At 52.5% G+C, this 16,769-nt stretch overlaps 1 protein-coding gene across 1 annotated transcript in view; it reads right to left on the bottom strand.

Moving 5' to 3' along the window:
* ITGA10 (integrin subunit alpha 10) overlaps positions 1-16,769 on the bottom strand; it is a 610,846-nt gene that overhangs the window by 328,753 nt on the left and 265,324 nt on the right. Inside the window, exon 6 of the mRNA XM_069652761.1 lies at positions 16,060-16,187. Within this exon, the coding sequence (XP_069508862.1) occupies positions 16,060-16,187 (128 nt within the window). The remainder of the gene's footprint in view (positions 1-16,059; positions 16,188-16,769) is intronic.

The following is a 16,769-nucleotide window of genomic DNA, read 5'->3' as shown; positions in this document are numbered from 1 at the left end:
AGCTGAGGCTGTTTTGGGTCCACGAGCACCATTGGCATGACAAAATGCGAGGTCAAAGAGTTTGTTTTCAAGCTCGGCAAGCGGACCCCTACGCTTGTCGGGCTAGGTCGTTTCCCGAATTAGGTGTCAATAAATCGTTATCAGTGGCTCCAACCACCTTCTTAGGTGGTTTAACCGGACAATTTCGAAGAAAGTGACCGGAAGTCCCGCAATACAGGCAAAGTTGCATTTGCCGCCTTCTCTCTCGTTCCTTCTGTGTTAATGGTCCTTTAACACCGCCGATTTGCATAGGTTCGGATACGTCGGTACTCTTGGAGTTAGCGTGGGTCTTGATCGGTACTCGGGTTTCGTACTTGAACCGATCTGCTTTTCTATTTTGAAGTCTGTGATCAAGTTGAACCACCAAGTCTATGTAGTCTGCGCAGACCTGGGGTGGATCTACTATCTGAGCTAGAACATCCTTAAGCTCTCCGTGCAGGCCTCAATGAAACAATGTGATCCTTTTGTTTTCTGGCCATCCAGTTTCCACAACCAGTCTATTAAAGGTGGCAACGTAGGACAGAAGATCCTGATTACCTTGCCGTAAGGATAGCAGTTCGTTATCAAGGGCCTGTCCTTGAGAGTGTCGAGCAAACAATCTTTCCATGCTGGCCTGGAAACCCTGAAAATTCTGGAGAATGGGATCATCCTGATTTACCAATGGAATAGACCAATCGGCAGCACTGCCACTGAGGTAAGATAGTATAAAGGCTACCGTGGTCTGGTCGTTAGGGAAGGCCCCGGGTCTGCATAGAAAGTGTAAATGACATTGGTTCATAAAGACGGCATATTTCTTGGGATCCCCCGCAAAACGTTCAGGCGGGGCCAAAGGCATGTGTCCAGGTAGATTGATTTGTACCGGGTTATTCAAACCCATTGATGTGGAAGTATCTCCGGAATTAGGTAAAGGAGTGTGCCCTGCCTGGGCCTGCAATAACCTATTGGCCAGGTCATCTGTTCTTTCCTTGGATAGGATCAGTTCTCTTTTGAGAGCGTTAGTCTCCTGGCGGGCTGAGTGCACTTCTGCCCGTAATTCCCTCAAAAGTTGGGCCAGCTGACCTGTCTCGGAAGTCTCCATAGCGCCCGGGTGGGAAATTGTGGGTAGGCTTCGCGTTCTGTCACGCTCACCTGATTCCCACGGAGGCGCAGGTCTGGCTTCGAGTGCTGATGCTTCTTCTATGGTGAAGCGCAGGACTCTGAAGATGGACTCACTGGCTCGCAGGAATATTCCCCTGTGCGTGAAAAGGGAGTATTACCTACTGACGGAATAATGCTCAAGCCTCCCACTCCCTTCCAACCCTCCACGATACCCTTCCTCGATTCCCTGTGAAGTCTCACCTTAGGGACTGGAAGGATGAGTTCTCCATCCTGCTTCTGATGCAGGGGCGCGTTGAAACCCAGTTACTTCACTGGATTGAGGTTTGATGGGAGTTCAAATAAGCTTGACTATTCAGGTAAGGCGCTGTAAGAGTTCTGTAGCAAGTTCCAAAGTTCAAGCTTAATAATAATGTTCATTGTCTTATTGCTGCAAGCGCTAACGCTTATGTCTTTTTCCCCTTAGGGGCCGGGGTTCGGAATGCCGGAGATATGGCGCCGACCCGAAGTGAAACGTGCAGTTCCAGTAAATGACAGGTAAGTTCTGGATGAGCGTTCGGGTAATGTCTTTGCATTCGCTCATTCAATGTCTTTTGTCTTTTTTCCCCATAGGGGCCGGGGTCCGGAATGCCAGGAAGCGGCAGGACCCGAAATGAAATCGGAATGACCCAACAGGTAAGTCTTAGAAGGAAACTGAGCTTTTCCTATTCCCTTCCTTCTCTCACCTTGTGTTCTTGTCTTTTTCTCTCTAGGCTCTGGGAAGTGGCTGCGGATCCGGATGATCGCTGCTGAAAATGGCGGTGCCCCGGATAGGTGAGTTGAATGCAGCGCTGCAGCGATTGAAGCGAAATGCCTTTAAAATTATGTCTTCCCTTTCAGGATCGTCGGTGTGAAGTCTCCGTGATGCAGCTTTAGCAGGTAAGGTCTTCTTTCTCTCCAATTCTCTCTTAGCAGGTGACCCAGGGTGCTGACAGGCGTGGCTGAAGTCCAGATGCAGGAGCTGACACGGTGAGCGTCCAGCTGCGAGGAGCAGAACAACGCGAAGCGTGAGTTGCTGATCGGGCGTGGTTTAAATAGCTTTGGAAGAAGTTCCAGTTAAGTATCCTTCCACCGATCAGGTATGTATCCTTCCCCGACCACTCCCAGGGGAAAGTAGCTCCACAGGTAAAGTAGTTCCATTCAAGCCTCAAGAGGGCCTGGATGTAGCAGCATGGTCTGCATCAGGTAAGTGCACCTTAAAACACTTGAACACATGTCTAACTTTATGAGCCTGGCACCTAAGGCGCCAGGACAGGGGTCCAACATGAGCCTGGCGCCTAAGGCGCCAGGACTGTGTCCAAAGGGCCCCAGCTTGGGCCCGCTGGCACTTCCCTGGGGGAAATGATGCCTGCCTCTGGGGTTGCTGGGTCAGACCTGGCTCCTTGGAGGTAGGCATCATGACACTGAGTAGTATGTGAAGGGGGGGTGTTCGTTCTGGGGATCGGGATCGTGTCCATCAGTCCCAAGTCTTGATTAACCCCTTGGAAGTTACACGCCATGGTCTCGTCTGATGCCCTGGAGAGCTGCGGGCCTGTGCGTTTTCTGTCCCGGGTAGGGTCCAGGATCATGTTGAAGTCCCCCCCCCACCACCACCGAACCATGGGCAAAGTGTTTGAGTTTGTCCCCTACCTTTTCCCAAAATAGGATCTGGCCTTCATTTGGGGCATAGATTACGACTAGGGTGAGTGGGGCCCCCTGAAGGGACCCCCGTAACATCAGGTAGCGTCCCTCCGGGTCTTTCAACGTGGCCTCGTTCTCGAAGCCTGTATTCCTCGATACTAAGATGGCAACCCCTCTCTTTTTGCCTTTATGGGAGGCACTGAAGACCTCCCCTATTCCTCCTCCCCGCATTTTGGGCTTGTTACCCCGCGGCCAATGAGTCTCTTGCACGAAGAGAAAGTCGAGGTTGGCCCTTCTAAATTCCCTGCAGACCAGGGACCTCTTCGTGGGGGTGTTTAAGCCCCGTACATTTAGGGAGCCCACACCCAGGGGGGGCAGATTGTCAGCCATAATCTAAGACTTCCTCTCTCTCGGTCAACGTACTCGACATACTCTTCCTGACGTGCTCCCTTGGTTCGATTTTTCGTCCCCCAACTCCCCCCTCCTTTTCCCTCTGGGTGGGCCAAGAACGAAACCCCAACTGCCCCCCTTCCCTGAACCGTAACTGAACAACCCCAACTTCGTGTCCCCCCCTCCCCCTTCCCCGGCGTCCGGCCAAATAGTTCTGCCATCCCTGGCTACTGGCCGAACCACCAGCTTACCCGCTTCAGCCGGGCATTCTGTGGAAAGCGTGTTTCTGTGAGCCCCCCCTCCCTCCTAGCCTTGCTGTCCCCCTCATGGCTCCCCCATACTTGCTGTTCGTAGGGACGCTGTTAATAGTGAATCCGCTGGCTTTTCTTAATATCCCACATGACTCGGTGGGTTTCCCCAGGTCTCAACCCTCGGGATCGTTCCGCTCCCCCTCCTTGACAGGCGATGGGGTATTCATTTTCCTATATTTTCTTGCTCCAGTTTTACGTCTCCTGTCCTTTGACGAGCCCGGGCTCCCCGGGGTCCCCCTCCCCCTCCCCGGCCCCGACGGGGCCCTCCTGGGATCCGAATCCTCAACGTAGTCCTGGATGGCCATTCGTATGTCATCCTCCGTGGTCAGGGTTGACCGCTGGCCCATGTACTCAAAGGTCAGAGAGAATGGGTAGCCCCAGCGGTAGCGGACCCCCTTTTCTTTCAGCAGGAGTGTTAGTGGGCGACACATCCTGCGTTTGGCCAGGGTGTAGGCGGAGAGATCTTGGAAGATTGAGATCCGAGCGTTGTTGTAAGTGATCTCCCGAGCCTTCCTGGCTTCCTCCAACACCTTTGTTTTTTCGGAGTAGTAGTGGAACCGGACCAGGACAGAGCGGGGGCCCCCTGCCCTCCCCCCAGCCCTGTGCACTCTATTGAACGTGGGTTCCGTGGTCATCTCTTCGGCAAAGAGGAGGGTGATGATATCTCTCACCGCGCGACTAATGTCTCTCTCCATTTCCCCGTCCTGTTCTGGTATCCCGAAAATTCTAAGATTGTTCCTCCTCTCCCTATTTTTGAAGTCGTCCATCTGCCTGGACCTTTCCTCCTCTCTTTTCTCCAGGGCCGCTATCCTCAATCCTAGGTCCATCTCTAGGGACGTCGATGATGTCTGGTTGGCCTCCACCTGCAACAGTCTGTCTTCGACCTTGTCCACTCTTTGATCTATTTTTTCGAATTTCTGGGCAATGTCAGATCGCATGTCCCTGATCTCCTGTAATATGGAGGCAAAGCCTCTTTCCATGGCGGACGTGGGGGGACCTGGGGTCTCCGACTGTGCAGGACCCTTGGGGGGGGCTTAGGCTTCTATTGCTGGACGCCATCTCCTGAAAGCGGAATTCCTGTAGGGTTTGCCGCCAGTCCATCGAGCTTTCGAGCTTTCCCCCCCCCCGGGTCCGCCAGCGGCCCCCCCCTGGGGCTCTCAGATCGGGGTCGTGACGGCGGGTGGGGAGGGGGCCCCCGGGCGAGGCACACCCCTCCCTTACCGTCGCGCGCTGCTGCAATGGGTCAACACCGGGCGGGCACACGCCCCACCGTCCCCAGGCGGGGGCCACACACCCGGGTCGAAGGGGCCGCAGTCCGCTTAGGCCGCCGTTGGTCTTTATGGGCCAGGATACATGGGCTGCCCCCCTCAAGCCGCCACACCCCCGCTCCCAAGTGTGGGGGGGAAACGCTGTCGTCCCGGGCGGGCACACGCCCCACCAAGGTCTGGCGGGGGCCTCGCTCCCGGGGACTGTGCATTGCTGCGAAGACTCCCCTGGCGGGGGCGGCGGGGCTCCGAGTTCGGCCCGGGCGGAGCACCACACTAGCCCGACCCTGAAGGATCTTCCAGCTCCGGGCCTTGCGTCTTCACGGCGCGTGGCCGCCCAGTGGATCCTCGTCTGGGCTCTTCACGTTGTGGCGTGGGGTCGGCTGTCCTGCTGGGGGTGGAGCCCCCCCGGTGTTCTGAGGTGGTCACCAGCGCGGGTCTTCCCTGCGCTGGTGTCTGTCCATCGACGGGGGTGGAGGAGGCCGGGGGGGGGAGGGGCGCGGGTCCGCTGTGCTGATCGCTCCGACCCCCACGATCCGTCCCGGACCCAGTGCTCGATCAGGTAGAGGGGTCCGTCGAGGAGTTGAGGGGTCCGTCGAGGAGGGCGGGAGAGGAGGGCGCCCCCTCCGCGTGTGCGCGGCTTCCCTGGAGCTCCTCCACGCTTATTTGGCACCACGGTCGCCGAGACTTGGAGCGGCCCCGTCCCCGCCCGATACTGCGGGTCTCGTTCTCGCTGGTCCCGGGGGCCCCGAGCGTCGCTCCTTCGCTCGATGGGTGCCCAGGGGGTTCCTCGCGCCCCTCCGTCCTACATTGTCCGCCTGGGGGACTTCGGGGGGGCTCAATCCACTGTTACAGCCCAGCTACGGCGGGAGCGGCACAATCAGGCAGCCATTGCCTGCGCGCCTCGCCTGGTGGCCTCCCTCTTTTACATTTCTACTGTAATTTTTGTAGAACGCTGCTTCCCTTGTTTTCTGGGTTTTAGTTTCCCTCCAAACCTGCTCATTTCACAAACATGTAGAAAGTGCTTGGGAGCAGATTTCATGTGTTCTTTGGAACTATGTAAATAAGAAAGTAATGCTATTAATAGTTCCACCACCACAACTACTGAGAACATTAATAATGGCTCATTAACGGGATCTGTTTCTAATCTGGTGTGATTTATGGTCCGAAAATAAATTGAGGCTTTGGGCCTCCATACCTTTGTTTTTTTTTTAAAACTTTTTTTATTGAAAAGCTTGGCAGCAGAGCACAAACAGGCAACATAGGATATGCATACATAGTAGGTACAGTGGGGACAATGCAGGAATACAGTCAGATCCTCCAAACCGTAACATTGTCTATCAGAGAGATAATAAAAAAAAAAAGCATGAACATAACATAAATCAAAGTGGAGTGGCCCTTACATCAGGGTGAGGTATCTGTATGGGAGGAGGACAAGATTGGCTGCATCGTATCAGGGGTCGCTTGCAATTCTGACATATAGGAGCGGAACTGGGTCCAGACATTTCCAGGTCTCGAGCAGGCTGGTTGTAGGCCACGCCATGTCTCCTCAATATCCGAGGCCCATGTCAGAGCGTTGAGCCACTGTGCATGCGTGGGGGGAGCAGGGCGGAGCCAGCGAAGCAGAACGGCCCGCACTGCGAGGAGCATGCAGAGTCCAGCTAGTTTCCTGGAGTTTCGGGGCAACTCCGGAAAGTCGTGGAATAGGGCTTTCACCGGGGAGGGGTCCATGTGGGAGTCTAGCATGTCTGACACTGTGGAAAATACATTCTCCCAATAGTGGGAGAGGTGGGGGCAGCTCCATGTCATGTGTATGTAGTCAGCCTCATCTTGACCACACCTAGGGCAACGTGGGGAATGGTCTTTGAACATTCGGTGTAATCTGCTTGGAGTGTAATGAAATCTGTGGAGCACCTTTAATTGGATCAATTTGAACCGGTAGTTGAAAGATACCCGTTGTATTTGGGCGCACATGTGGGACCAGAGCTCATCCGTCATCTCCACCCCGAGATCCCCTTCCCACGCACACCGCAGCCCAGTAAATTTCGGTGCGGTCCTGGATTGTAGCATTGTATACAGTCTGGATATTTTCCCTCTAGTGGGCGTGGGGGAGGTCAACTCCTCGATCGCAGGGTCGTCTGGTGGCATTGCGGGGAACATGGGGTAGACCCTCTTAAGGGTGTTACGCAGGGCCGAGTATTGAAGCCATGCGCTCGGGTCTCCCCTGAGGGGCAATGGTAGTTCGGGCCATTCCACGAAATTACCCTGTACGAATACATCTCGCAGCAGCTCGTAACCTGCCTCAGCCCACCTGCGCGCAGTCAGCGGTGGTACTTGCGGGATCCCGGGGAGAAAGTTCCATAGTGGGAGATTGCCGTGAAATGGGTGAGGGGTGTCCAGAAGTTTCCACATTTTCAACAGCGCCAAAGAGGTACAGGCCACGGGGTCTATTGTATCATGTGTGCGGGGAATGGGTTTTATCACCAGGGAGCGAATATCACGGTCACTGAACGAGCGTCTCTCGAGCCTGACATGCGGGGGGGGATCAGTTGTGTTGAACCAGTGGGATGAATGTTGGATTTGGGAGACCAACCAGTACTTAAGGAAATCTGGCGCCCCAAACCCACCATCAGGCATCGGGGCAGAGAGGGTCCCGAGCTTGAGCCTGACCGCGCCCGAGTGCCACAGAAAGGAATTGGTGCTGCGTGTTAGTGTCTGGAAGAAGCCCTCTCCCGGCCACAGGGGAACATTGATGAATCTGTACAATAGTTGGGGAAGAACTATCATTTTTAGCAAACCGATTCTGCCCGCCAAGGACATCGGTAGTTTATTCCATGTCTGAAACTTTGTTGACAGCTGCGTCAAGTAGTGTTGATAGTTCTCCTCCAGGGTAGTCACGGGTTGGCGAGTTATTTCAATACCCAGATATGTGAATTTCTCCTGTGCCCACATGAAGCCCATTGTGTCGGGAGGGGGGGAGGTATGTTCCGTGAGTGGAAAGAGCATAGACTTAGAACAGTTGATCTTGAGGCCTGAGATATACCCGAAATACACCACATCCCTCAGAATCGGGGGTAAATTAACTGAGGGGGACCGCACAAAAAGGAGCGCGTCGTCAGCATAGAGTGATACAATGTCGGCTAGCCCGGCCGCGCGGAGCCCCCTGTGTGAGTGGACCTGACGCAGCATGTCGGCGAACGGCTCTATCGCTAGAGCGAATATTAGAGGGGAGAACGGGCAGCCCTGCCTCGTCCCCCTGGCAATGTTGAAGAGCGGAGAGCATCTATCCTCGGTGCGGACACTGGCCACCGGTCCCGAATAGAGCAACTTAACCCAGGAGCAAAACACTGGCCCAAATTTACACTGTTCGAAGACACGCCAAAGGTAATTCCAAGAAACAGAGTCGAACGCCTTCTGCATATCGAGGGTCGCGGCGACCGCTTGGATGTCAGGGCTGATTCCGCCGATTATGTTAAAGAGCCGTCTGATGTTCATGGCGGTAGATCGGCCCGGTATAAACCCCGCCTGATCTGGGTGAATAATGGAAGGCATGCAGGGGGCCAGCCTGGTCGCCAACATCTTGGCGAAGATTTTGGTGTCGCAGTTTATAAGAGAGAGTGGGCGATAGGAGCTGCACTGAGTAGCGGGTTTACCGGGTTTGAGTAGTATTGTGATAGAGGCTTCCCGGAGCGATGGGGGGAGCATGCCTGCCTCCACCGATTCCTCCCACAGAGCCTGCAGATGGGGGAGTAAGAGGGCCTTATAACACTTATAAAATTCGACTGGGATACCGTCAGTTCCCGGAGCTTTCCCGGAGGACAAGGAGTCAATGGCATCTGCAAACTCCTCGGTGGTAAGTGGGCTATCTAGGGTATCAGCGGTCCCGGGAGAGAGAACCGACAAGGGGAGAGCCGAGAGATAGGAGTCCACCTCTGCCCCCGCAGCCTCGTCAGCGTTGGCATATAGAGCTTTATAGAAAGCAAAGAACTCCGTGTTGATGTCCTGTGATGCGGTAGCCAGGGTGCCATCTGATCTGATAATACCAGGTATATGTGGGGAACCGAATTCGTGTCGGACGAGACGAGCGAGGAAGCGGCCCGGGCGCCCACCCTCACCATATCTCCTCGCCAGTCCGGGACTATCAAGGAACTTCTGCTCTCGCTCCGCCAGGGATCGGAACACATCCAGCTCCTCCCCCAGGGCCGCGAGGGTCGCAGGCGTCGAGGACCTGGAGCACTGGAACTCCAGGGAAGCCAGTCTGCTCTCGCTGGCCCCAATGTCCTTTCGGATTGTTTTAAGTATGCCACTCTCTTTAGATATTGCTACGCCCCTTATGTAGGCCTTAAAGGCCTCCCACAGTGTGGCCTGGGAGGAAACCGAGCCCTCATTTATTTCGAAATACTCCACAATGGCTGCCTCAAGTTCCGATCTAAATACAGGGTCTAGCAGGGAGTGAGGTTTCATCCTCCACCTTTTAACCCGGTCCCCGCTCGGTCCCCAATCCATGGTGATGGTCACCGGGGAGTGATCGGATAGGGTTCTAGGGAGAATCGTTAGTTGCGTCACATTTTTAGTCAATGCATCGGATATAACCCACCTGTCTATTCGAGAATAGGAGTCATGGACTGATGAGTAGAAGGAGTAAACACGGGAATCAGGGTAAAACAGGCGCCAGGCATCGAAGGCTGAAATACGGGGGAGGGATGATAATGCCGTATAGACTGCCCTAGTGAGTTGGCGGGGCCTGGACCCTGATCTGTCCAGGTCGATATCAAAGATAGTGTTAAAGTCCCCCCCCCATAGAATAGGGACCAAAGGGAAGCTCTCAAGGAGAGTTATGATGTGTGTGAAAAACTCTGGGTCATCGGTATTGGGACCGTAGATGTTAAGTAGGATCACCTCCCTATTTTGGAGCATTGCGTGGAGAAGCACATATCTGCCCTGTGGATCCATCCGTGAGGAGATGAGTGTAAATTTGAGGCTTTTATGGATGATAGTCATGACTCCTCGACTTTGAGTGGAGAAGTCGGTGTAATATCTATGGGGCCCCCAGGTTTTAGCAAATCTCATGCATTGTTCGGATCGAGCATGTGTCTCTTGTAGAAACAGGATTTTGGACCCATGGCGCTCCACGTGTAGCTGTATCTGCCTCATTTTCTTAAAATTGCCTAGACCCTGTACATTCCAACTGATAAATGTCAGATTTACCTCCGCAGGGGGAGGCATAGCACACATCACAGCGGGATAGCGTCCAGAGGACCGATACTGCAGTCCCGTCTTCCCACTTGCATTGTATTGTCCCGTTCCTTGTGCACCCTGCCAAAGCTAAACTTTTCCAAAACAGTAACCCCAACACCCTCCTCCCCCACCCACATCCCTCCCCGAACATGAGGAATGATGACCCCGAACTCCCTAACCCAAGACCAAAACAGTGGCATCAGCGCCTGGGGGGCTGTGGGCCAGAACGATGGCGCCGCTCCGGGCCTACGGCAGATCAAGTCAAAGCACAGTGCCTTCAGTGATGTTACGGACATTACTTGTACGGCTATACACGGCACAGTTTACCTTGGCACAGTTATGCAGGTTACTCAAATCATTGAAGCGTAGTTGGACGTCGTGTTTTCGGGTCCACAGGAGAGAGCCAGTGTCGACTCCCCTCCAACGGTTGTCTGCACGGTTGTAGAAAGAGATATCGGGGAGAGGGGTCAGCCTGGGAAGTTGTCATCGATGAATCTGGAGGCCTCCTCTGGGATCGTGAAGAACGATACTTGATTGTTATGTTCCACTCGTAGTTTGGCTGGATATAGCATGGAGTATTTGACTCCGCGGTCCCTGAGTCTCTTTTTCACTGCCAGGAAAGACTTGCGTTCACGCTGGACCGCCACCGAGTAATCCGGGTATAGGTGTATCCGTGCTCCGTCGAGTGAAAGTTCGCCCTTGAGTCTTGCGGCCTTCAGGATGGCGTCCCGGTCTCGGAAGTTAAGGACGCGGGCTATAATGGGCCACGGGGGTGCGCCTGGTTTGGGTTTTGGCGCGAGGGCCCGGTGCGCCCGTTCCACCGCAAACTGCGGGGATAGCTTCGGAGAGTCCAGCAGGGATATTAAGGTGCGTTCCACAAAGTCTTCCATCGGTTCCCCGATGCTGCTTTCCGGGACCCCAATGATACGGAGGTTGTTGCGCCTCGAGCGCGATTCTAAATCCTCATTTTTCCTTTCAACCTCAAGTACGCGGGTGGATAGGGCCACAACCTCAGATCGTAGCGCCCCCAGGCCATCTTCGGCGAGCCCATCCTGGCCTCCACCTCACGGACCCGGCCATCGGTTCTCTCCATGTGGGCCTTGATAGAGGAGATGTTACCATTCATGTCGTCGAGCTTCGAGTGAATCGCGGTGAACCCTTCTCGGATAAAGTCCATCATGTCCTGGGGCTCCGGGGCCGCAGTAGAAGAGGTAGTGGCGGGCGCCTGCTCGGCGGCCTCCTCAGGTGCCTTCGCGAACATGTTGATGGAACTTTGTTTTTTGCTCGTCCCTTTAGTCATGATGGATGCGAGGCGGCCCCGTGGGAGGGAGGAGAGTGCCGATCGTGTCCCTCACCTCCACGGGTAGGGTCTTCAGAGCCGTAGTGTCGCAGAGGGGTTCCCGCCGTGTCCGAGCGCTTCCTTCGTGTTGCGGGTGGTGGCCGTCCGATTCGTAGGCTCGTGGTGAGGTGCTATGCGCGTGCAGGTCTGCGCACAGAAGACTTCAGCACCAGTGGACGGGTGTCCGCAAAATACAAGTGGCCCGTCACCAGGCCTCACTCGGCGGCCTCGAGGGCCAGGCCAGGGTCGGCTGCGCAGCAGGGTTGGCGCGCGTGGTCCGTGGGGGGAGTCTCGCCCCTTTCCGATTTCAGGGTTCCCGGCGCCGATTTTCTTCGGGAATTGGGCCGGTCGGTCCCCGGGCCGGTGCCTCACGAGTCGTAGTCGACAGGTACCAAATTAATACCGTATATGCCAAAAATCAGGATCCAGGTATCTGCCTGCCACGGAGCTCACGCTTCAGGCGGCCATCTTGCTCGGCGCTCAGCAGCGCCCCCCTCCATACCTTTGTTAACTGGACAAACCTCTTGGCAATGTGAAACGCTTACCTCCGCATATCCATAGACATTTTGACTTTAAATGAGTGCTGTTTTATTACATTTGAAGAGTGCAGTCAAGGTTTGGATTTTGATGTTAAAATTACCCAGCAAGCTTTCTTGGCGGGCATGGGGACATTACTTCGACACAACACCTTCATTAGTAAAGATTGTGCAGGAGTTTGGAAATAAGCCTGACTTTATGACCTGGGAATGTTATGAGGGGCGCCCACAGACCCTCAGAATCAATACAATTTACAAAAGCACCCAAAAATGTTCAATTAACCAAACGTTTTTCACTGGTATGTCTGAGTCTCCTGTATTCTTTGCATTCCATTGAGGGCTCTGGCACCGTGGTGTGCAACATAAGTCGCAATGGCATCAGAGGTGCAATTTGTTGCAGCGCTATTAATAATAGTGTCAGAGTGCCCTTCAGGTACGGCAGCTGGATCACTGCTAGGCAATGGCCATTTGGCTGCTGTTGCAGGTAACACTGAGGATGCTGGTGCGTGAAGGCTTTCATGAGTCTACGATATCTGTTCATTGGTCGCAGGGGCCTCCACTGTCAATGTGCCACATGCTCTTCTACTCTGCATGTTCCCCAAGGTCCTCACACTGTCTGCCCATAGACTATGTTCCTCACACTTGGCCCTGTGCTGCATGTGTCTTGCACGTGTGCCTCATACTGTCCTCTCATGTACCCCAAGCTCCTCACGCTGTCTATCCACGGGCTTGCAATGATTCAGCGCCCGACAGAGGGGCGCACCAACCAATTGTGGGAATACAGTGGTGGGTCGGGACACCCCCAAATGGGGCAACAAGGGGTCACTGGAAGCTGCAGCCAGCCCCAGGGACCAAGCGTGAAGGGCAACAAGGGGGGACACTCTGTATATAACACAATATGGACACTGGGGAATCAGCAGCGTAAATGCAGGAGAGGCAAAAAACACAGGTAAGCAGACTCCATGGGAATCACACAGGTGGACTTCTTACAGCAGGCCAGGATGAACACATGGTCAGTACAAACCGGCTGAGGGGTGGGGGAAGCTGAATTTGGGCTGCTCATCCCCAGCAAACCATGGCCGCTGGGAATAATGCCGGGCGATACGATAAAGGTTGTGAGCCAGTCCCACGGTTACTCGCAGCAGCTGGGATACGGGGAGGCACTTGCATAACACAAAAAGGCAGTTTCAAATCACCCCACGGTTGATAGGCATGGGAACAAAGGTGATGGATGAAGGAGCACACCGAGAAGAGCCAAACAGATGATACGTTTTGGTGTCCCTGAAAGGCAACAAGCTCACAGTGTGTCCATAACAGAGTTTGTGAGGGTTAGCATCAGGCAGGTGCTGTGTGAATGTCTCCCTTCACACTTGTTCTGGGCGGCTCGTGTTCCTTCTTCTCTGGTACTGACCAATGGCAGACGAATAAAGATTCAGAAGTCAGCACAAATAGGTTATTACTAATTGCAAGTAGTTTGGGGGTGGAGCGGGAGGCAATTAGGCCCCATACTAGGAGGGAATGATCCGGGAGAAGGCATGTCTGTTTTTGATCCATTCATGTTCAACTAACCTATGTCTAGCTATAGGGGCACGTCATATTCTAACCAATCAGCTTTATGAGAACAGCGAAGATGTGAAAAGTTTAAGTGTAACTGTTTCTAACTCTATGCACATCGTATAAACTGTATAAAAGTACTGTCCGCTATAAGCCAGTTTGTCAGTCCTCTTCAATCAGTTATTTTCCACTGTGCTGTTTGATTTGTGCTTGCCCAGCTGTAATAAAAGCATTACTTCTTGCCTGGTGTACGCTCCTTTTTAGACTACCATTAGTAACTCATTGATTACAAGCCTTTTGAGGACCCTTGATACAGGCTGCAAGCTCCTCAAACTGCGGATGTGCCCGAGAAGGTTTCATCATAAACTGTCCATGTCCCCGAAACTCCTCACACTGTATATGCATGGGCTCTAAGCTCCTCAAACGGCCTATCCATGGGTTCCAACCTCCTCATGCTGCCTATCCATGGGCTCCAAGCTCTGCACACTGACTTTAAGTGGGATCCAAGCTCCTCAAAATGCCTGTCCATGGGTTTCGAGCTCCGCACACTACCTATCCATGGTCTCAAAGCTCCTCACACTGCCTTTCCATAGGCTCTAAGCTCCTCACACTGTCTGTGCATGGGCTCCAAGCTCCTCAAACAGCCTATCCACAGGCTCCAAGCTCTGCACACTGTCTATCCATGGGCTCCAAGCTCCTCACACTGCCCATCCACGGGCTCCAAGCTCCTCATACTGTCTGCTGCCTATCGATTTTAAGCTGCGACTCGGTGAGTATTCACAAGAAACGTGTTGTGAGTAGTTTTCTAAGTGTGATGTTGTTTTGAATGGATGAGCTATTTGTGAACATCCATTTTAATAAAACTAAACATTAGGAAGGATGCATATTTGTAGGGTCTGCCTCTGTCCATTTTGCATTCTGTCCCCAAACGAACTGCATTTCTATCCTTTAAGTGCAAAGTATGTATATGCCTGACCAAGGGCTTGAGTAACAAATAAACTGCCAAGCAGGGGGGTTCCAGACTTGGAGTCAGTGAGCACCATGACCTATCTTCATGAAGAGGGTACATCCTGTACATTCTCTAGTGAAGCAGCTCCTTCATTTTTTTTATTTTATTGTTCATTTATAATGCGCTGAATACCAGCAAGTGGTTTCTAAGTGCGGGATGAGGATTCAAACCTGTGTTGCGCCACGTTGTCTTCCTTCCAAGACAAACGTGTTGCCCCTTAGCTATTCTTCCTACCCTTCTCTGATGCCCTGCTCCTGCTCCCTGCTTCTGAGGAAGTGTGCACCCCCTCCTCCAAGATGTGCCACGTCTGTACCTTGACGTGCCACTTCCTGTGGGTAGTCTAGCTCTGTGTACCTTGACGTGCCACTTCCTGTATCTGTTCTGGCCTCACACGCCTAAGGGAGTGGTGGACCACTTGTTGTCACTCACCAAGTCCAGAAGTTCCTTTAATGCTGCTCCACTGACAGGTCTTACACATGCTTCAGTCACTGTTTCTAGTGTAACGCAGTTGCTCCCTTATTAAAGCCCCACTCTAGAGCAGAAAGTCCTGAATTATGGGCCTTAGACTACTGACTCCTTCACTGATAGCCCCGCCCCTGTCTGTGATTATCTTCTCCTTCCTTGATGGACCGCTCCCTGTTTATCGCCAGGCCCCAGACTCTTCATCATTGATGTTTTGATCCTTACCTCTGTCAAGCCGAGAAGCTCCTTCATTGATGCACACCTTCTTGCATGGACCAGGTGTGTAGCCTAAACACAACTATGTAGATACACAACTCCCTCTATGTGCTATGTGTGCTGTAACCTAGAAGCTCGTTTACTGATGAACCACTTTGAGTACATTCTAAACAGTTCTTCATCGATGCACTTCTGCCTGACCTTGGGGTCGGGGGGGGGGGTCCTTGTGGCCCATCACAGATGCACCTCTATTTGTTCTGTGTGCCTTAAGGCTCTTTCATTGGATGTATAGAATGTTATAATTATAGTTGTTTTTTTACAACATGCTTAATACCGAAGAGGTTTGGGATTCGACATGTGTGTCTGCGTCGTCTTGCTTCCAAGACGAGCGCGTTGCCACTGAGCCATACTACCCGTGCTAATGTTGTTCACAGACGCACCACTCGTCGTCTAGGCTTGAAGGTTCTTGATTTATGCATCACTCACTGCATCTTTTCTAGCCTATCATCTTCGTCTTTGCTGATGCCGCTGTTGGGTCTGGTTTGCAATAAGCCGCATTCATGGATGAAACAAATACGAAATTAAAAGGGAATGAAAAGATGCCATAAAAAAAGAGAGCAGTGCATGAGCAGGTGAGTTAGGTATGGAGTTCAAAATGCTCTGTATTCACGGATGGGAAGGATCACAGTACGGAAAAGGGAGAATGGTAAATTGCAACTAGGAAGGGAAGCAGGAAGGCCAAAAGGTAATGTGGACCAAAGAAGGAAAATCTATCTGAGTGTTGTAACTGCATCAGTTCCAAGTCACCACTTCAATTCTTTGATGTATGTTTCTTAATGGCCAAAAGACTTTGGAAGTGTTCCTAGTATTAAATGTTCGATCTCCTTTAGCTGCCCCCGCTGGAATGGCTCTAAGCTACCAGTTACTCTGCTTCCACAGTACTCACCTGTATCTGGTCAGGACCAATGAAAAACTTGCTGAGGATGTTACTGAGGAAGTTCTGCACCTCGTACCAAGGATAGACGCTGTTGGACCCATCCAGGACGATGACGATGTCCATGTACGTATCACATCCTGGAGGAGACAAAGATACATGACGCTGTCAGTAAACGCGCACCACATCACCATCAGATGCCTGAGCAGATACTATTGGTGGAGTCACACTCGGCTGGTGCTGTGAAATGGAAAGGGGCATCTGCAACACTTCACTCTCTCTGCACTAATGGAAGGACATGAAGAAAGCCAGACATGGGTCTTTATTGCTAAATTGCTATATTGCATGGCATCAGCATATTAAGGCTACATGTAGCATACATTTCAAACTGTCCCAAAACCAGTGGGAAGATATTTGTGCGTATTTACTAGCCACATAATGAAAAATGAGAATAAGACAATAACGATTACTTTAGAAAACAGTCCAGAGGTAACTAAATTCCCAACACTGGCCCTGGGGTCATGCATTTTCTGCCTGTGTTTTGCCACAGCAGATTTATCTCTTGAGTACCCACTGCTCTAGTGCTCCACAAATAACGGACCCACCCCAATTGCGAGTTATTTACACACACACACATATATATATATATATATATATATATATATATATATATATATATATATATATATATATTACATGGCCACGGTAGTGGCCATGTAGTT

Source organism: Ambystoma mexicanum, chromosome 1p (assembly GCF_040938575.1).
Source record: "Ambystoma mexicanum isolate Mex_15411 chromosome 1p, UKY_AmexF1_1, whole genome shotgun sequence".
NCBI classification, from domain to species: domain Eukaryota; kingdom Metazoa; phylum Chordata; class Amphibia; order Caudata; family Ambystomatidae; genus Ambystoma; species Ambystoma mexicanum.
The sequence above is the reverse complement of the archived record's forward strand: the minus strand, read 5'-3'. Positions and strand labels throughout refer to the sequence as shown.